This window comes from Orycteropus afer, unplaced genomic scaffold, assembly GCF_000298275.1.
Source record: "Orycteropus afer afer isolate SDZICR_OR568_19922 unplaced genomic scaffold, OryAfe1.0 scaffold00469, whole genome shotgun sequence".
NCBI lineage: Eukaryota > Metazoa > Chordata > Mammalia > Tubulidentata > Orycteropodidae > Orycteropus > Orycteropus afer.
In genome coordinates, this window is record NW_006922056.1 from 451,997 (window position 1) to 473,419 (window position 21,423).

The 21,423-nt window shown below is 52.9% G+C and overlaps 1 protein-coding gene across 1 annotated transcript in view; it reads left to right on the forward strand.

The window, feature by feature from the left end:
* Nucleotides 1–4,580: 4,580 nt before the first annotated feature.
* ZBTB46 (zinc finger and BTB domain containing 46) overlaps nucleotides 4,581–21,423 on the forward strand; it is a 42,403-nt gene continuing 25,560 nt past the window's right edge. The window contains exons 1-2 of the mRNA XM_007954659.1: nucleotides 4,581–5,517; nucleotides 18,400–18,684. Of these exons, the coding sequence (XP_007952850.1) occupies nucleotides 4,581–5,517; nucleotides 18,400–18,684 (1,222 nt within the window). The remainder of the gene's footprint in view (nucleotides 5,518–18,399; nucleotides 18,685–21,423) is intronic.

A 21,423-nucleotide genomic window follows, 5' to 3' on the forward strand; every position in this document is an offset into this window, starting at 1 on the left:
AGGTGTGTGTCCATGGGCAGGTGTGTGTCTGTGAGCAGGTGTGTGTGAGCAAGTGTGTCTGTGAGGAGATGTATGTCCATGGGCAGGTGTGTGTCTGTGAGCAGGTGTGTCTGTGAGGAGATGTGTGTCCATGGGCAGGTGTGTGTCCATGAGCAGGTGTGCATCTATGAGCAGAAGTGTGTCTGTGGGCAAGTATGTGTGAGCAGGTGTGTGTCTGTGGGCATGTGTGCATTTGTGAGTGAGTGTCTATGGGCGGGTGTGTGTTCATGGGCAGGTGTGTGTCTGTGAGCAGGTGTGCGTCTGTGAGCAGGTGTGCATCTGTTAGCAGGTGTGTGTCCATGGGCAAGTGTGCATCTGTGAGTGGGTGTGTGTCCATGGGCAGGTGTGTGTCTGTGAACGAGTGTGTGTCCATGGGTAGTTGTGCATCTGTGAATGGGTGTGTGTCCATGGGCAGGTGTGTGTCTGTGAGCGGGTGTGTGTCTGTGAGCAGGTGTGCATCTGTTAGCAGGTGTGTTTCCATGGTCAGGTGTGTGTGAGCAGGTGTGCGTCCATGGGCAGGTGTGCATTCATGAGTGGGTGTGCGTCCATGGGCAGGTGTGCATCTGTGAGTGAGTGTGCATCCGTGGGCGGGTGTGCATCTGTGAGTAGGTGTGCATCTGTTAGCAGGTGTGTGTCCATGGGCAGGTGTGTGTGAGCGGGTGTGCGTCCATGGGCAGGTGTGCACCTGTGAGCGGGTGTGTGTCCATGGGCAGGTGTGCACCTGTGAGCGGGTGTGTGTCCATGGGCAGGTGTGCACCTGTGAGCAGGTATGCGTCCATGGGCAGGTGTGTGTCTGTGAGCAGGTGTGTGTCCGTGGGCGAGTGTGCATCTGTGAGCAGGTGTGCGTCCGTGGGCAGGTGTGTGTCTGTGAGTGGGAGTGTGTCTGTGGGCGGGTGTGCGTCTGTGAGTGGGTGTGTGTTCATTAGACTGTAGGCTCTCCCAGGGGCAGGTTAAGGGGTCCTTCATCGATTCCTCCATGAAAAGTGCCATCAGCCTGCTTTCTTCTCACATCTGTCTCCTGCTTGTCAAGCTGCTGTGGGACACTGTCCGGGATGTTCCCAATTTTAGAACTCAGCTGCTGAAAAGCAGCTGGGAGGCAGCCCCTCTCCAGCCAGTCTGGCTGCCACCCGGTGCCCTTGCCCTGCAGCTGAGCATCTTACATGTAAAGCATGAGACTGGAGAGGAAAGCAGCCTGTGAGAGCAGCCCAGGTGCAGGGCAGACAGGCTTCTTCAGCGTCCACGGCACAGTGGTCTTGTTTAGGTGTTCACTTCCTTTTTGTTTGTGGCGCAGTGCCTAAGGCATTCTACTGCTAACCAGAAGGCTGGTGGTTCAAACCTACCAGCCACTCCGTAGAAGGAAGATGGGGGCAATTTACTTCTGAAAAGATTAACTGCCATGGAAATCCAACAGGGTCACTGTGGGTCAGAACTGACTCAATGGCAGCGGGTTTGGTTTGGTTTTTTATACAACTAATCGTTTTCCCAATGAGAATTTTGTTGTTTTTCTTATGATAGAATCTTTCTGAAATATGTAACTGATTTTTAAGTGACTGTGGCCGGATACTTTATCTCAAAACTTTCTATTTGATTAAAATTGTTTCAGAAACACAAGTCCTGTGAGGTTGCCTTTGTGTCTGTAATATGTCCCTGGTGTTTCCTTTCCACTGTCCCCAGCTGTTAAAGGGTCTGTCTTACTGGACAGTGAAGAGACTCCTTGTTCAATGGGGAATGAGAACAAGAGGTACAACTTCCTGGAGGAGAGTCAGCCTGGGCTTTGGGAGCGTCTCCAGATCATACCCTGCACAGACTCAGGCATGGAGTTGATGCTTTGTGTTTAAATGGTGACATTTTCCTGAATTTGAAGTTGCTCCAGCCACTCCCAGTTTCTGGTTGCCTGGCCCCTTAACACTGCCTGGAGGAGGCAAGCTGCAACTTGCTTAAATGCCACTTTCACCCAACCCGCTGAGGCTGAGCGGCACTCAGCAGAGGTCCGCCCGCCCTGAGGGCTCCAGCCATGAGGGTCCATGAGCCCCTTCTGCCAGCTGTCTACCTTTTGGGGCTGTGGATACTAGATGCAGGCATAGACACCCACACCCGCAGGAGCTGGAATGAGGGGTGTATCCTCACCCCTTACCCTGGGCTGGTAGGCTGCTGGGCCAGGGTCTGCTTTTTTTTTTTTTTTTTTAATACATTTTATTGAAATATAATTTATGTACAGTGAAATATACAAAAATAAAGAGACATGGGTCAATGCTTTTTTTTTTTTCCATGTTCCCTCCCCTCCCACTCCTGATAACCAGCAAAGAAAGTTCCCTGCCATACATAAACCTTTCCTTGACTTTTTACAATAACGAACTAATTCTATATTTGCCCTTCTGTGTTTGACTTACTTCACTCAGCATAATGTCCTCCAAGTTCATCCACGTTATGTGGTGTTTTACAGATTCTGCATTATTATTTAGGGTTGCATAGTATTCCATTGTGTTATGTACCATAATTTGGTTATCCATTCTTCTGTTGATGGGCACCTAGGTTGTTCCCATCTTTTTGCTATTATAAATAGTGCTTCAATGAACATGGGTGTGCATATATCTGTTCTTGTCCTGGCTCTCACTTCTTTAGGATATATACCTAGTAATGGGATTGCTGGGTCAAATGGTATTTCTGATTGCCAGGGTCTGCTCTTGTCCTTGGCTGTGGCCCTGGCTTCTTGCCCTGCTTGTTCCAGGGGCTGTGTTGTCAAGACCTAGCATACGCAGTGCTGTGGCACTGAACCTCCAGAGATTCAGACCCTCAAGCAGTTGTCCTGCCATCATGGCCATGTCCGTAGCAGAAAGATTGCTGAGTGGAAGGTGGGGTTGGCATGTCTCCACCAAGCACGTGGTGTGTTAGCTGCAAGGGAGGCTGGGAAATTCCTGCCATCGCAGGCAGAGTAAACCAGCCCTGGGAGAGGGGAGGAGGGAATGGGCTGCTGGCGATGGTCTGCAGCAGCAGAGGACAAGGATTGCTTCTCGCAGGGAGTTTGAAGACATTCACTTAAAGATATTTTGCACTGATGAAGGACTGTTTATCGTAAGGAAATTGAGTAAAGAAAGATGTATATGAAGTAAGACAAAAGCAGTCCCCTCCCTGCAAGGTGGCCTCATGTAGCAGTTAGAGGTGGCACTCCATGGGGAGGACACGTACCTCATGTAGCAGCTCAGGGTGACCTCAATGGGGAGAACATGCACCTTGTGCCCTTGACCTTTTGGGTTGTCTCCTGTCGGACCTGTTTTGGCATTTTGTTGCATGCTGTGGGTTGGCCATCAGCTGGGAACATAGAAGGATTGGTGGGGCAGGACTGCATCTCGGTGAGAGACAGAGGGACACAGAAACAGTTCCAGTGACAGGTCTAGTAGGAACATGGGGTGGAGGGCAGAGACCAACGGAATACGTTCCAGAGCATTCTGGGAGTCTAACACAGTGCCCACTACTGGCACTTGTGAGTTCTAATTACTTCTTAGACACTTTGGGGACATGACTTATCCCCAGAAGCTGGGCTGGTTGCCTGGGTTGCCACAGGTTTGGGCAGACATGCCCCCTTGGGAGCTGGTTCCAGCTCCGATTTTGGGACGTTTTTAGGGGTTACTGGAGTGTGCTGTGTGGAGCACTGTGGGATCATCTCACCTCGGTTTTCAATGTGGGCAGGAGAGTGGTGCTGATGACTGGTATCTGTCTTGCTTATTTTTGTGGGACTTGCTTTTTTTTATTTGGGTGAAGATTTACAGAGCAAATTCACTTTCCATATAGCAGCTGTGGGACTTGCTTCTTGCCTGGGAGCTGGATGCGTCTGAGTGCACTGCAGAGCTGTGTGTGAGCTCAGTGTGGAGCTGTGTGTGAGAGTAGTATGGAGCTCTGTGTGTGAGTGTAGTGTGGAGCTGTGTGTGTACGCACTGTGGAGCTGTGTGTGAGCACAGTATGGTGCTGTGTGAACGCAGTGTGGAGCTGTGTGTGAGTGCAGTGCGGAGCTCTGTGTGTGAGTGCAGTGTGGAGCTGTGGAGCTGTGTGTGAGAGCAGCATAGAGCTCTGTGTGTGAGCTCAGTGTGGAGCTGTGTGAGCGCAGTGGGGAGCTGTGTGTGAGCGCAGTGGGGAGCTGTGCGTTTGCAGTGGGGAGCTGGGTGTGCACAGTGTGGAGTTCCAGGCATTGCTGGGGTGGGGGCTCGAGCTCTGGAGTGTCCCATGACACATGTTCAAGGACCTGCCTCCCCACCATCTATCTGGTGTTTGCTGCCACTCATTCTTTGGTTGCCCCCTTTCTGCCCCCGGCATTTCTCAGTGTATAGCCCGGGTCCAGGCTGTGTGAACCTCCACCCCTGTCACATGTGCACCAGTCCCCCAATATGCACTGCTACCGCCAGCGACCATGGGGACAACTGAAGTCTGCTTGCCCACCCTGCTGACTCTCTGGGCACCTGTCAGAGTGTCTGTAGTGCTGGGTTTGTGGGTAACACTTTGGTTTTCGCCCCACAGAGTCTGTAGGAGCTGAGGCACCTGGCATCCTGATGAATAACCGGAAGGAAGACATGGAGATCGCATCCCACTACCGGCACCTGCTGCGAGAGCTCAATGAGCAACGACACCACGGTGTCCTGTGTGACGTCTGCGTCGTGGTTGAGGGCAAGGTCTTCAAGGCGCACAAGAACGTGCTGCTTGGGAGCAGTCGATACTTCAAGACGCTTTACTGCCAAGTGCAGAAGACGTCCGACCAGGCCACAGTCACCCACCTGGACATTGTCACAGCCCAGGGCTTCAAGGCCATCATCGACTTCATGTACTCGGCCCACCTGGCGCTGACCAGCAGGAATGTCATTGAGGTCATGTCCGCAGCCAGCTTCCTGCAGATGACGGACATCGTGCAGGCGTGCCATGACTTCATCAAGGCGGCACTGGACATCAGCATCAAGGCGGATGCCTCCGACGAGCTCGCCGACTTTGAGATTGGTGCGCCCTCCAGCAGCAGTGCCGACGCGCTCATCTCTGCGGTGATGGCTGGCAGGAGCATCTCCCCGTGGCTGGCACGGCGCACGAGCCCCGCAAACTCCTCTGGGGACTCAGCCATCGCCAGCTGCCATGAAGGTGGGAGCAGTTATGGGAAGGAAGACCCAGAGCCAAGGGCCGACGGCCAGGACGATGTGTCTGCGCCACCGCTGTGGCCTGGGGATGTGGGCTACCCGCCTCTGCAGGTCAAGGAGGAGCAGGCGTCACCACCTCACTATGAAGGAAACGAGATGCCCTTGGGCAAGGATGGCGCGCTGCAGGGCGCCTTCTCGGAGCAGGGCGGTGGGGACAGCTGGCAACCCACAGGCCGCCGGAAGAACCGGAAGAACAAGGAGACGGTCCGCCACATCACGCAGCAGGTGGAGGCTGACAGCCGGGCTGGCTCGCCAGCACCATCCTTCTTGCCCACCTCGGGCTGGCCATTCAGCAGCCGTGATGCAAGTAAGCGTTTCGTGGTTGCCGATGCCGGGGTGGTGGGCGGGTGCTGCTGGCCTGGGCGTGTGTCTCGATGGCTTCTTGGCTGCTCACTTTTGCGGGTGGAGTGGCATGTGTCCTGCTTGCCCTGGGGGCCTCACTTTGCAGTGCGGTGACGTGAGCACGGTGTGTATGATGCCTTCCAGAGGCAGGGGCAGCTTCTGGCCATTCCCTGGGATAGCACAGACATCACTGCCCACATGGGTCACCAGGTGGGGCTCCCCAGAGGCGAGGGTCTGGGGAGGAACTGTGGGTGACACTGGAAAGAGCTTCTGCAGCCCCTGCAGACGGACAGCGAGGGGGTGGGGATGGGATGGGGGCCGAGGGTGGGAGGACAGGGAAGGTGTGGGAGAGTGAGGGGCATGGGGTGGAAGGTGAGAGTGTGGGTAAGGGAGGGGGCAAAGGGGAAGGGCCGGGGGGAGGGCAAGGGGGATGGGGGGAGGGCATGAGGGTGGGGGATGAGAGCTGGTGTTGGGGGGTGAAGATGTGGGTAACTGGGGTGGGAGAAGAAAAGTTGGACAGGGGAGAGTGGGAGTTTTAGGGGGACCGGGCTATGAGGGGTGGGGAAGTATGGTGGGATGCAGATGAAGGTGTGGGAAAGAGTATGAGGTGGGAGCAAAAGGGTGGTGGGAGGATGGGGGGGTGAGGGAGACTGGGGTTGGGGGAGCCTCAGGGCCTCTGTGTGGGGGTCAGGGAGACGGGTTGATTGGGGTGTCGGGGCCTCTGTGTGGGGGTGAGGGAGACTGGGGTCATGGTGGGAAGCCTCCAGGCCTGGAAGGCCATGCAGGGTCTACTCTGCCTGGGGGTGAGGGAGACTGGGGTGGGGGGGAGCCTCAGGGCCTCTGTGTGGGGTCAGGGAGACTGGGGTCATAGGGGGAAGCATCAGGGCCTGTGTGTGGGGGTGAAGGAGACTGGGGTCGTGGGGAGCCTCAGGGCCTGGGAGCTTGTCTGCAGAATTAGTTTTGCTTTCCATTTGAGAAACTTATAAGCACTTGAGTTTGGTAACTTCATTTAAAAAAATTTTAAATTAAAGTTTTAAGAAGTAAAATTTAGGAAATACCAAAGCAAGTGATGGAAGGCAGGGAGGAGGGGCCTGTCACCAGCATGTAGCCCTCACTGCCCAAATCTCTGCCACCACCTCTTGCTTCTCTGTTGCCACCAAGTAAGTGTTGAGACTGTCCCTTGTGCCTGTGCTCCAGATACAACTGATGGGGACATAGAGGTCGTGGGTGCCCCCACAGCTCCCGGGCGCCCTGAGCCCTCTGTACGTTTACTGAGGAGGGAGGTCAGTGTACTTCAGGCTAAAAGACGCTATGCTTGTTTCTTGGAGTTGTTGTACCTCGTGGGGACCTTTGTGTGACCCCCTCAGACTCCATGCCACCCCTGGACCAGTTTCAGGATGGCTCTCGTCATGGCCTGAAGCTGGTCCCAATGCTTTGGAACGATTTCTGCCTCTGCCTCTGCCTCCCAGACTGGTAACCGGAAGTTGATTTGCTGATACTGGTGCACACCTGATGCTGAGCAGGTGGGTGTGAACGTGGGAGTATTGGGCCCTTTCCGAAGGGCGGCTTCCCTGGCTCATAAGGCAGGGTTGCACTTATCCTCCACCATCCCCGAGGCAGGTGAGGGTGCTGGCTTCTGTCCTCATACAGGTGTCTGTGAGGAGGGGGAGCAGGTGTGTCTGTGATAGGAGTTTCACCTGTGTCTGCAAGGAGAGATTCATAGGTGTCCACAGGGAGGCACACAGGTGTGTCTGAGGGCAAGTGCACAGGTGTCCATTGGGGTAAGTGCATAGGTATGTCTGTGAGGGGGTGAGTACACAGGTGTCCCTGAGGGTAAGAGCATAGGTGTGTCTGTGAGGGGGGAGGTGCACAGGTGTGTCTGTGAGGGCAAGTGGACAGGTGTGTCTGAAGGTAAGGGCATAGGTGTGTCTGTGAGGGGGAGGTACGTAGGTGTGTCTGTGAGGAGAATGCACAGGTGTGTCTGAGGAGACACGCAGGTGTCAGGTGAGGGCTGGTGACCTTTCCAACTGCTTATGTGTGTCACCATCTCTGATTAAAACTCAAGAAGCATCAGTAATGCGACTGAGTAAGGACAAGCTTTGCATGTGGAATGTTCCAAGTGTATAGAGGGGACAAGAGGGACCTGTTGCCAGGGACTGGCACCTTCTCTCACTTATCAAGGGACAACTTGCCACACATTCCATTACCTCACCTGGTGCTCACAGTGCTAGAGGTGGTGGCTTGGGCACCTTCACGTCTGTCTTGTGAGGTTGGCTGACTGAAAAACAGTGGCCCCCAGGCTGGCAGGTTCCATGTTGAAACACAGTAGTCGAGTGGAAGGCGTTTTTAGAATCAAACAAGTGATTTAAGCCCTGCACTTTGTAAAGTCTTAAATCCTTTGGGTTTCCAAGGCGACCGTGGACCTCATCTGTGAGACATAGCTGAGTTGCTAAGAAAAGGAGCAAGACTGTGGGCTTGAGCGTGGGGTAGTTCCTACCAGTCTGATGGCAGCAGCAGCCCCAGGCTTCACTCGCACTGGCCAGCAGGCTGGGGTATGGCCTTGTGGACTGAGGTCAGTAATGGGGTTTGTTGTCAATGAGGGTCTAAGACATCTTAGAACTTTTTATTCGTATCCTGTTTGTAGGCAAAAGAGAGAAAACCCTGTTCTGAAGGAAGTTGGCAGTAGGGTACTGCCTACTACCCAGGGGCCTTGTCAACTGTGCAGACCCTGAATCCTGTGGCAAGGGCCAGCTGCTTGCTCTGTCCCTCTGTGCCCTCCCTGCAGTGACTCTGGGCCGTTAGCTTTTAGAGTGGTTTTCCGAACAAAGCACCAAATGTCCTAACCCCCAAGCAGCATCTTCCTTGGACATCATGTCTGAGTTACGGCAAGCAGTTCGTTTGTGTGATGTTGTTGTTGTCATTGTTAGGTGCCATTGAGTCGTCCCTGATTCATGGCGACTTCATGTACATCAGAACGAAACACTGCCCAGTCCTGTGCCAGCCCCACGATCCTTGCTATACCAGAACTCATCATTGCAGCCACTGTGTCAATCCATCTTGTTGAGGGCCTTCCCCTCCTTCATCGACTCTCCACTTTACCAAGCATGACATCCTTCTCTAGGGAATGGTCCCTTCTGACAACATGACCAAAGTAGGTGAGACAAAGTCTGGCCATTCTTGCTTCCAAGGTGCATTCTGCCTGCACTTCCTCCAGGACAGATTTGTTAGTCCTTGTAGCAGACCATAGTACTCTTAGCATTCTTCCCCAACACCACAACTCAAAAGCATCAACTCTTCTTCGGTCTTCCTTATTCATTGTCCAGCTCTCACATGCATATGAGGTGACTGAAAATGCCATGGCTTGAGTTAGGCACACCTTAGTCTTCAAGGAGACATCTTTGCTCTTCAGCATTTGAAAGAGGTCTTTTGCAGCAGATTTGCCCAATGCAATACGTCATCTGATGTCCTGACTTCTGCTTCCAGTGGTGTTGATTGTGGAACCAAGTAATATGAAATCCTTGACAACTTCAATCTTTTCACCAACCACTGTGAAGCTGTTTATTGGGCCAGTTGCAAGGATTTTTGTTTTCTTTATATTGAGGTGTAATCCATACTGCTGACTGTAGTCTTTAATCTTCATCAGTAAGTGCCTCAAGTCATCCTCACTTTCAGCAAGCAAAGTTGTGTCATCTGCATATCTCAAGTTGTTAATGAGCCTTCCTCCAATCCTGATGCCACATTCTTCTTTGTGTAGTCCAGCTTGTTGGATTATTTGCTCAACATACAGATTGAATAAATATGGTGAAAGGACAGAACCCTGACACACTCCCTTCTTGTTTTTAAACCATGTAGTATCCCTTTGTTCTGTTTGAACGACAGCCTCCTGGTCTATGTACAGGTTCCTCATGAGCACAATTAAGTGTTCTGGAATTCCCATTCTTCTCCATATTTTCCATAATTTGTCATGATCCATACAATTGAATGCTTTTGCATAGTCAATAAAACACAAGTAAACATCTTTCTGGTTCTTTGCTTTCAGCCATGACCCATCTGATATCAGCTATGATATCCCTTGTTCCACATCCACGAGGATAGTTCATGAGAAACACCATGAAAATGTGCCGGCTGGTTGTGTGCATGGTCGGCTGCAGGGCAGTGGTGGTTAAGTAGTGGAGTCCTTGCCTTCTGTGGGAGAGCTGGCTGCAGCCTGGCGGCAGGAAGGGCGCTGGCCAGAACCCTTGCCCATGTGTCCTGCCTTGTCTTCTTCCCCCAACTCTGACCGTCCGTCCCCTCTCACTTGTGAAGAGCCTGTGGTTACACTGGGCCACCCAGGTAATCTGCCACCATCTCCCACCTGAGACCTTGGACGTAATCCTCCCTGCAGGTCTGGTCCCAGGGGTGAGGATGGGAACATTTGGGGAGCTGTTATCAGCCTACCACATGGGGTGTTCATATCAGGAGGCGTTTTGTACATTGCCATTCTTTTTTAAAAATGTTTTAGGTAGACCACACGTACAGTAACCTTCCCAGATGTCAACAGTGAAGTTTGGATAAATGTTTGCCCCCTCTCCAAAACTGTACGGAGAAAATACACTTAGAGAGAAGTGAAAAAGTGGGCATACACCCAGCTCCAGGCTGCTCAAGTGCTCGCATTTCCTGTATTTGTTAATTACATAGGTATCCATCTAATCACCCAAAACCCATCTTATTTTTCAGATGGTAGGACATTTCACCCTAAAACACTCCAGCAAATTATCACCTAGAAGTCACTATTTGCTTACAGTTTTTAGGTGGAACTTATGTACCATGGGATGGACAAGATGGCGGTGGTGGTGTTAACATCAGAACCTGTCCACCTGCAGGGGGGACGATGACCCAGGATCAGCCCAAACCTGGCTGCTGAGGTGGAGGTCAGACATGCCTCCTCTCCTCAACAAGCTTACCATTTCTGACCCTGCCATCCCTCCCACTTCACGGCTGTGTTCAGTAGTTCATTGCAGTGGCCACACAGAACTCACAGACTGTGCTTACAATTAAGTGGTTTATTAAGGACACAACAGGGTACAACTGGGGATCAGGATCAGGAAGCATGTAGGCAAAGTCTCCCTTTGCCAGTTCAGGATGGTTCCCCCAGCTCCTCTCGACCCCTGAGGACGGCCTCCTCTCAGCCCCCTGAGGACAGGCTCCTCTCGACCCCTGAGAATGGCCTCCTCTCAGCCCCCTGAGGATGGGCCTCCTCTCGGCCTCCTGAGGACACACTCCTCTTGGCCCCTGAGGACAGGCTCCTCTCGGCCCCTGAGGAAAGGCTCCTCTTGTCCCCTCTCGACCCCTCAGGACAGGCTCCTCTCGGCCCCTCTCGGCCCCTGAGGACAGGCTCCTCTCAGCCCCCTGAGGACGGACCTCCTCTCAGCCTCCTGAGGACAGGCTCCTCTCGACCCCTGAGGACACATTCCTCTCGGCCCCTGAGGACACGCTCCTCTCGAGCCCTCAGGACACGCTCCTCTCGGCCCCTGAGGATAGGCTCCTCTCGGCCCCTGAGGAATAGCCTCTCTGCCTTCCTCCTTCCTCACCACCAGGCCTGCCGCAGTCTTCAATGTTACAGCTCTTAGAGGAAGTTCCTTGCCTCCTCGCTCTGCTTCTTCCTCTTTTCCCTTCCACTTGCCTGTTTCCCGTCTGGAAAACCTCTATGAGGTTGGCTGCATAAAAGCCCAATCATTTGTCAATTGCACAGCATGGTCCCTCCCATTGAGCGGCCACAAAGTGACCAATCACCTCCCTGCAAGGTGTGTACCAATCACAGGGCAGGCTGCAGCCCAGGGCCAGACAAAAAGCATCAAACCAAGTTGTTTACAGCTCACCCGGGAAGTGTAACAAACCCTCTGGGGTACACAGCTAGGGCAGAGGGAACTCCTCGGGGCTTAGGGGAGAATCTCTCACGCTGTGTTCCCCAAAGAATCAAGCAGAAGGCCACAGGAAGGGACTTGTTTCACCACAGCACCTTTGAAGGGTTCTGATAAATGTATGCAGGTGTGGAGCACAGTGCCTACCAAGATTAGAACATTCCTTGAGGAGGTTCCTCACATCCCTTGCCAGCCAGTCCCTGTCTCTGGCCCCAGAGACAACCACTATTCTGGTGTTTTCCGTCACGGTCCATTTTGCCTGCCTGGACCCTCCATGTGAGACCACACGGATCACGCTGTCCTGTGTTAGGCTTCTTTCCCAACTCCTGGTGCCTCTGACCATGCTGCTGCATCTGTCTGTGTGTGCACCCTTCTTATTGTGGATTTATATCTTGTTGTTTGAGTGTACTGCCATGGGTCTGCCCCTCTCTTGTTGAGGGGCACCTGGGATGCTTCCAGTTTGGGGCTGTTATGAATATGCTTTGGTGGGAATTGCTCACAGGGTGTGTGCTTTCATTTCTCTTGCGTAAGTACCTGGGAGTGGGGATGCTGGTTGCATGGAAGGGGCATGTTTGGTTTTATAACGGACTCCAGACTTTCTCCCAGAGGTTGTGACCCTCACCATGCTGTGTGGCAAGCATTCCAGTTGCTCCACGCTCTGCTGCCTTTGCATGCTGTCTCTTAAATTGTGACCGCGCTTGTTGGGAGTGTTGTGACAGATCATATGCTGCTGTAAACATGACAGAGAGCACTTCCGTCACCTTGGACATGACCATGTCCCCTTTTCAGTCAGCCCTCATGCCCTAAACCACCATCTCTGACTTAGGACTTCCAATAAGTGGTGTCTACAATGTGTGCACTTTTTTTAAAAGCCTATTCTTTTTAAAAATTTTTATTCAGTTTTTATTTTTACTGTGGTTTGGATGAAAGTTTACAAAGCAAATTCATTTTCTGTACAGCAGTTCATAGACTTCGTTTCACAACATTGACTGCAAACCCCATAATGTAACAGCTCTCTTCCCACTTCCTCTCTGTGGTTACCAATTCCCTGTGTCCTCCTTTCTTATGCATTCCTGCCCCCTGAGCTATCTCCCTGTGCAAATGCTGCCCTTCTGTTCTTCCGTGATTGATTTCTCTAAGGAGTATATCTACCTGATGTAAATGTTCACCCTATATGCATGTTGGTTATTTGGCTGGAAGCCAAGGGAGCAAGCTCAATTCCAGATCTGAAGGGTAACTAGGGGCCATAGTCTCAGGGGTCTCACCAGGCTTTATCAGACCAGTAAACTTGGTCTTTTTATGATTTTGAGTTGTGTTCCACATTGTTCTCCCACTCCATACAGGATCTCCTGCACTGATCTCTTTCCAAGTGGTTGACAGTGGTGGCCAGGCATCATCTAGTTCTTCTGGTCTCATGGGCATATAGGCTGATTCGCATGGTCCACTAGTCCCTTGGACTAATTGTTTCCATTTGCAGAAAGGACAGGTAGGTAACATCACCTGACCTCCTGTGACTTTGTGAGGGAGAGACAGAATCGCCATCAGCAGCCCAAGCTGATTCCTATGAAGCCAGACATGCCACCACCGTCCAGCCTTTTCATCAACTCTGGCACAAACTGTCCCTCCCGTGGCACTCACTGCTTCATTGTGATAGCCACGCAGAACTCTCAGACAGTACTCACAATTTATTAGGGAAGTAACAGGCTACAACTCAGGTTCAGGAATGCTCTCAGGACAGAATTCTTCCATCAGGACTGTCTCCCCCTGCTATGCCCTCAGATACGCCTTTCTGGCCCTCAGCCTCTCAGCCTGGCCTCTGCCCTTCTTGGGCAAGTGTTACAAAGCTCTTTTAGCTCTACTGATGGGTACCCCACTCTGCCAGCAAACCTCCTGCCCAAAGGCACTCAGCTTTCTTGCTCCCTGGGCTGGCAAGCCTGCTGCTCTATCTTGTGTCTCTTGGTTCCTCAGCCAGCCATCTCAGCCAGTCATCTCAGCCAGTCGTCTCTGCCAGTCGTCTGCCAAGGAGGTCTGATGTAGGGATCTCAGGCCCAACAACACACTCTACTTCATCTCCAGCTCGTCTCTCTTGATGGCAGTGAGATCCCATTTTTGCCTCTAGGAAGGTTCATTTTAAGCCTGGCAGAATCACAAAACTAACCAATTGTGGTGGTTACGTTTGTGTGTCCACATTCTAGGCCTGCTTGAGTGGCTGGGCAGCTGGATGTAGTATTCCCCATGATGAGACTGGTAATCAACTCCATGGTGGAATCCACTGTGAGCAGTTGAGTAGCTGCCTTTGGGTATGTGGTATGCTTCCAGTATATAAGAAGCAGCTTTGCGAATGGTCTCTAGCTTATAGCACACTTGAACCTTGCATGTAGTTGTGTCATTGTTCAGCAGCCTGCCATGCTCTGCCGACATTGGGACTTACAATGGACTTGAGTTAATGGCCTGCTATGTGGTTTGGTAACATTGGGACTGTGCTATTTTATCTGTCAACCGTGGGCTTGTTAGCCTCAGCAGCCAGTAGCTGCCTGAGTGAAGAGATGCCTCTAGCTCCAGTGGGCCGGGAGCAAGAGGCAGAGCTGAAGCCCAAGGCTGAGGGGCTTTCACCCAGCCCCTAGAGCCTGGCACTTTGAACTCGGACTTCTAGCCTCCCGAACTGTAAGAGAATAAACTCCTGTTTGTTAAAGACATCCCATTTGTGGTATATTCCTGTCAGAGCGGCACTAGGGAACCAAAACACCAGTCCTCACAGGAGGGTCCATACTCCTTATTTGCACGGTCCCACCCCCACAAGGTGCCATGTTGCTCACAAGCTGTCCAGTCCCCTTATATTTGCATAGTTGCATCCCATAATCTGGTGGGAGTCACAAAGACTGGTTAGAAAAGCCATAGCAATTAATTCACTGCACCACACCATGTGTCTCTGGTTTTCTTCATTCTTCTTTGCTTTGAACAAGGAGAGACCCGTTATTGCACCTAGATGCCGCTTGCAAGCTTTTACGACCCCGGTCACTGTTGCCGAAGCAGGCTGTGGAGCTGTTTTTCTGTGGTGTGCTATACCAGCTGAGCTTCATGCCCCTCGCGTGTGTGCACTTTTGTGTCTGCCTTATTTTGTCCAACTTTCTCTATGACTTTGAGGTCACGGAGGATTCACAGCAGTTGTGAGAAAGACAGGGAGCTCCCATGTACCCTTTACCTGTTCCCCCATGTGGCATCTTGCAAAACAAGCATTCAGTCTAGAGCTGCAGTAACAGAGCATCACAAGTGGGTGACTTGCGAGAGCGGAGATGCGTACCTGGAGTCTGGAGGCCAGGAGTCTGAATTCAGGGGTCGCAGGGCCGTGCTCCCTCAGGGCTTCTGGGGGAACATCCTTCCCTGTCTCTCTCAGCTTCCAGAGGCTTCTAGAGCTGAGAGAGACAGGGAAGGTGTTCTGTGGCCTTGACAGCATTACTCCAGTCACTGCCTCCATCTTCCCTGTCCATGTCCGTCTATCTCTTCTATCTGTCTGTCTCTGTCTCTTCTTTTCATAAGGACACACTCAGGTTGGATCAGGACCACCCGAATCTTTATGTCCTCCTGGTAACTGATGATCTTGTCCAAGACTGACAGTCCTTCCACCCAGGGTCACAGTCACAGACACAGAGGCTAGGACTTGAACACAGCCTTCTGGGAGCATTGTCAGGTGTTTATAGGAGACTGGATGCCTGCCCTGGACCAGGCTGAACCCCATACACACCTGGACCTGAACAGCCATGTTCCCACTAAGCTGTCATTGCTCCCAGCCCAAGCACACCTTCTCACACCTCTCGAGTTGTCTTCCCTGGGAAGGGTGGCTGCTTCTGTTGTCTGTTCACAAGCTGCTGTGCAGCTAAGACTGTGATTGAACCTGATTTTTAAAATTCTGCTTAGTTTATTACAACTGCTTTTCTGCTTTGCAGCTGAAGAAATAAGCAAAGCTTTCAAAATGTTGTAACGTATCGCTTATTGGGAGGGGGCAGCCGTTGCTTCCTGTTGGAGGCCCATCTGATGCCTCACAGCGCAGAACTGGGCTGGAGTTTACAGTGGTGGGAAGTCACGCTCCCTGGGCTTCCTCCCACCGGGCAAGAGTGATTTCCCAAAACAGTCGTGGTAAGCGTGCCTGCCCGTGCTTCAAGAATCAGGTTGGGGATAGAATTGCACCCTCTTGGCCCCTTGGAGTCTGGAACCACAAGTGGGTGTGAATTCTGCAGTGTGACACGAGGTGGCCTTGTTGGGTCCGGACTGTGGAGCTTGCAGAGAGGGCCATCTTTGTTCTTATAGCCTAAAGTCGCAAAGAGACCACAGAATTCCTGTGCCTGTCACCAGCACTTCACCACAGAAACCTTGTTGTGGATTCTCTCTACTGCATACTTTTACTGATACTGACTTTTCTGAAATGTTTGAGAGTAACTTGCAGGCATGATTCCTGTTGTGGTAGTAAAGGTTGTGTGTCAACTTGGCTGGGCCTGGTTTTAAGTGACTGGGCAACTGGATGTAGTTACCCCCACGATGAGATTTGCCCTCAGCTCCGTGGTGGAATCTACTGGAGCAGCTGAGTAGCTGCCTTAGGGCTGTGAGCTGCTTGCAGGGTATAAGAAGCTTTGAGGACGGTCTGTAGCTTTGTGGCACATTTGGATCCTGCATTTGGCTGAGTCTTCATCTCAGCGGCCTGCCATGTTGTCTGCCACTCTTGAGACTGTTTCTAGACTTAAACCAGTGGCCTGCCTGTGTTGCTTGATAATTTTGGGACTGTGCCATTGTGCTTGTCGACCTTGGGTTTGTCAGCTCGGCAGCCAGTCACTGAGTTACGAGAAGCCTCCAGCTTCAGTGGGCCAGGAGCAAGAAGCAGAGCTGAAGCCCGAGGTCAAGGGACTCCTAGAGCCGGCGCTTTGAAGTTGGACTTCTAGACCCCTAAGCTGCGAGAGAATAAACTCGTGTTTGTTGAGGCCATGCACCTGTGCTACCCCTGTGATAGCAGCATGAGGGAACTGAAGCACCATCCAAAGTTCAAAGCCCTTTAAGCACCGGGCTTTCTCTGGTGTAACCGCAAAGATCCTGCCGGGAGCGACCCTACAGGCAGTGTGTGGGCCTGTCCACCACGAGCACCTCCCTTCAACTTCATGCCTCTTTGGCCCTCCACCCTGGACAGTTCTCTGCGTGCTGTGGCTTTCCGAGCGAATGTTGGTGAGGAGGGCTGCCACCCTGTGGAATGCCCGAGTTTGGGTCTGGTGGTGCTTCCTCCTGATCGGGCCCGAGTTCTGCATGTGGGGCGGGGGCCTCAGGAGGGTCTCACGTCCTTCACAGTGCATTGTGTCGGGTGGCTCACAGGTCACCGTGGCCATCTCTGGTGTGGGTCCAGTGTCAGCTGGTTCATGAGTCAGGGTGGCTGTCGCTGGTGTGGGTCCTGTCGGGTGGCTCATGGGTCCACATGGCCACCGCTGGTGTGGGTCCTGTCGGGTGGCTCATGGGTCCACATGGCCGCCGCTGGTGTGGGTCCTGTCGGGTGGCTCATGGGTCAGCATGCCATCGCTGGTGTGGGTCCTGTGTTGGGTGGCTTGGGGGTCTGCATGGCTGTCTCTGATGGTGAGGCGGTAATTGTATGTTTTCTCCAATGTGTGCACGGTTTCCCTTTGTCATTGATAAGTGTCCTGTGGAAACATTGGGACCACATACATGTCCTGTTCCATGGAACCCATGATGATCCTACCTGATTTGGTTCTTACCATGGTGTCGGCTGAATAGAGTTTCTGACCAGCACTCTTGTTGCATTGACTCATTGAAACCCTGCTTACTGTCTGCCAGTCACACCACCGTGCAAGCCATTTGGCTGCTGGAGCCCACTTCGGCTCACAGTTCTTTATGTCTTGTTGTTGTTGTTGTTGTTGTTGTGTGCCGTCGAGTCGGCCCCGACTCATAGCGACCCCTCCTTGGGTTTCCGAGGCAGTATCACTACGGAAGTAGGATTGCCCAACCTTCCTTCCGAGGAGTGGCTGGTGGGTTTGAACCGCCAGCCTTCTGGTTAGCAGTCAAGTGCTTTAGCCACTATGCTACCAGAGCTCCCTTATGTCTTGTAGCCTGAGAGGAAGAGCAGGACACAAGGCCTGTGAGGGCCACGCTCTAGGTGTGGAGTCGTGTGTTATGGTAGTTTTGATGGCTAATGACATTGAGCATCTTGTCATGTGCTTATTGACCATTAGTATAACTTTGTTGGAGAACATCTACTCAGGGCCTTTGGTCTTCTTTTAATGGGTGACTGTCCTCTTCCTATTGAGTATAAGCGTTCTTTATATATTCCGTATAAACGTCCCTTCTCGGATATGTGGTTTGCAAACATTCTCTCCCATTCTGCAGGTGGTTTTTCACCTTTTGGACAGAGTCCTTTGAAGGTATAAGTATCTGACTTTGATGGAGTCCAGTCTTTTTCTTTTTCTGCTGGTGTATTTGGTGTTGTGTCTAAGAACCTATTGCCATGTCCAAGATTATGAGGAATTGCCCCTTGGTTTCCTTCTAAGAGTTTGTGGTGCTAGCTGTCACAGCTAGGTCTCTGGTCATTTTTGGATGTCACCCTCTTTAAGAGATGCAAACACTGCAGCCCCGCTGCTCCAGATCAACTTGCATGCCTCCTACCCTAAAGCTAAGTCCTGGCACTGAGTCTGGGGGGACAGCCCCCCATTGTTCTGAATCACATTCCCACCCAAGACTGTGGCTGTGACTTGGCCACTGTCATAGAGTCTGGTGAACCTGGGATTGGGGCGGCGGCCTGCCTTGCCCCGGGCAGGCACCTCAAACCAAAGTGGAGGAAGTTGGGCTCTGTCACTCCTGAGCAGGACGCTGGGCCAGGGTACCTGTCACCCTGGCTTCTCCTGAGTTTGCCACCTTTCCTGAGTGCCTTGGGGTGACCTGCATGTTCTTGTATCCTCCAGGTGCTGACCTGACCCTTAATGAAGCCAGCAGTTCGGACAGTCGTGGGGACAGGCCCGAGCTGTTCACACACAGTGATGAGGGCCTGCTGGGTGGAGAGACCAGCTACCTGGGCGCGCCCCTGACCCCGGAGAAGGATGAGGTACTGCACCAGGCTGCTGCCGTGGCCAACCTGCGGGCTGCGCTCATGAGCAAGAATAGCCTGCTGTCCCTCAAGGCGGACGTGCTGGGTGACGACAGCTCCCTGCTCTTCGAGTACCTGCCCAAGGGCGCCCACTCCCTGTCACGTAAGTCCCAGTTCCCTGGTCTGGTGACCAACCTAGTCCTGCCTGTGAAAGGAGACAGGCTGGTCCCAAGACCATGGGTGAGAGCACACAGTATCTGGGGGCCGCTGTGGTAGTGGCACCTGCAACCCTTCCCAGATCCACCCGGGTGTAGGGCCACAGGGTCGCCTGGCTGCCTCTCGGAAGCACGGGAGGCTGTGGTGTGGCTGCCCACCGGGTCTGACTCCTGAGAGGACAGAGGTACTGGAGGTGGCTGGGCAGCTGAGGGCCTTTGGGAGCCGGGCGGGGGCGCCCTCTGCTGGTCACTCTCAGCCCAGGAGTCAGGGCAGCTGAGGACCTTTGGGGGCTGGGTGGGGGCGCCCTCTGCTGGCTGCTCCGAGGGCAGGCATGGGAAGGGAAGCTGCAAAGTGAGACCAGGCACTGGCTGCCCTGGAGCTGCGATGGCTGGGTGGGCAGAGAGGACCCCTAGACCTGCTGCTGGGACAGGACCACCCCGGGAGATGCCCAGTCACCTTCAAGCATCAGGGGTACCCGCTGATCCAGCCCTAGGGGGCTCTGAGGGGACGCGTGGGCATGGACAGCCAGTGGGGGTGCTGTCTGCAGTCCTGTGAGGGTCATGGGTCAGTGATGAGCACGGGGTGGGGTGGGGAGGTGGGGCTCAGGGGGTGTACTGGTTCCTGGTGTGGTTGGGAGGCAGGGCCCTGGGCCTGGCTGCCTCCTCTGAGGCTTTGCTCATGTGTTGTGAGACCTGAGGCCCCGGTGCTGGGTGTGGAGCCTTTTCCAGCCAAGCCTTGCACTGTTGCGGCCTGTGTGGCACCCACCGCACAGACGCAGCATGTGGGGCTGCAGTCAGAGGCCAGGGCTGGGCTCCCAAGCACTGATCCCCTCTCCCTGGCTTTCTCAGGGAGTGAGGTTCTGTGGCCTCATGAGCGCAGCCCACGCCTGGTTGTCTCGTGTGCAGCTCTATGACCGCACAAGTGGGGGCCACACTTGTCAATTTGTAATGGTGAATTTTTAAATTCAGTAACCCATCAAGTCTGCAGGTGGTGCGGGAACAGGTGAACATGGAGGTCCTTTCTGGATGGTTCTGAAACCTTCCAGAAAAACCCAAAATAGTTTTGTTGTTTTCATAGGATTAATAACATCGGCTTAGCTGCTAAACTCAGCAGATGGTGGTTTTATTGCTGAATTACCAATCTTCAGCTGATCATTCCGGACAAGGATTTTCTGTACGTTGTGTTTTGATTCAGTTTAACTTCAGTCACGTTGATTACCTTTTTGACAGCAGGGTGACGCCCTACCTGTTAGCAGTCACTGCTCGCTGGGTAGAAACCACAGAGAGCATCCTCATTCCCCAAATGTCGCTGTATCTCGCGAGATGTGTATGGGTGTTAGTTGTGTGTACCTGACACACTAGTTGGCTTCTTTGGCCCTTGAATACTGCCGTGAAAGCCAGGATAATGGTTTGACTTCATGCGAGCCCCTGACAATGAGGCAGCCCACCTGGAGGGCAGAGGACACGGGTACCATGGGTGATGGCAGTGCCATCTCAGCACTCATAATGATTAACTCCAAAATGGTAACAAGTGTGTCCCCGGGCATGGATGGATCTGTAATGGTGACTCCTGCCTCATGGTCACAGCAGCTTTTTCTATCTCATGGGAAGAGTGTGCCAACAATACACCAATTCCCTTGCTCTTTGAGGGGTGGACAAAGCCCAGAGGAACCCGAGGATGGCAGGTGGGGCTCTGCCATCCACGTTTGTGGGTGAAGCTGGCATGGGCACCAGCCAGGAGGCAGGCTGTGGACACGCCCCTCCTGACCCTTTGTCTACAGGGCGCCCCAAAGTTCCGGGAGGCTTGCTGGTTTTTGGGGAGAACTCTGTGGCACGTTGTACTTGTAGTTCGAAGAATATTTCCTTGTGGGTCTGAAAAGTGAATGGAGGATCTTTAGGCTGAAACCAGGCATTTTAAACACTTCCCAGTGAAGCGGCATTTGAAGGACTAGTTCTGTGTTTTAGATAAGCCGCAAAGTCAACACGTTTTGGAAAGTACTTTCAGAAGATTATTTTCTCAAGGTCAGACATGGGATGTCTTCAGTGTTCTCTCGATGTGTTACGACATTCTGTTCTAGAACTTTTTTTTTATAATCACTCTGGGCCTGGGAGAGACCCCTGGCCCATGGAGTTGGGTTACAGTACCCAGATGCCCGCCTCCAGCAACACCTGGAAGCATCCTACCTTAGGAAATCAAGGACAGTGCTTCTGGAACTTTCCAAGCATGTAGGTGAGGCTCGTTTCCTGTGTTCCTAGGCCTAGTGGCCCCAGTCACTGTGGACGCAGTGATGGCCCAGCAGACACGCCTCCCTCAAACACGGGCAGCGATGGCCAAGTCCAAGCTGCTGGGCCCCGCAGGAGGGGCTGACAGGTTCCTGTTCCACACGTTTATGTCAAGAAAGGTCTGCTTGGTCTGTGTGCCCCTAAAGAAAATCGTCTTTAAAGAGAGCTTAGCTGCCAGGTTTGGAGTTTGAACGTTAATTAAACCCTGTCCCTGCAAGCCCTCCCCACAGCACCATCCTGGCCGCCGGGTCCCGCTCACTGTGCCCTTTGTGTGTCTGTTCCCCGGGCATTGACCATAGCCTTTCTTCCCAGACTGCAGCGACAGGCTGGCCCCATGGCGGCTGGACAGCGGCCCAGGTGAGAGCACAGCTACAACCACGCTTGCTCTAAGTCTTGCTTGATGC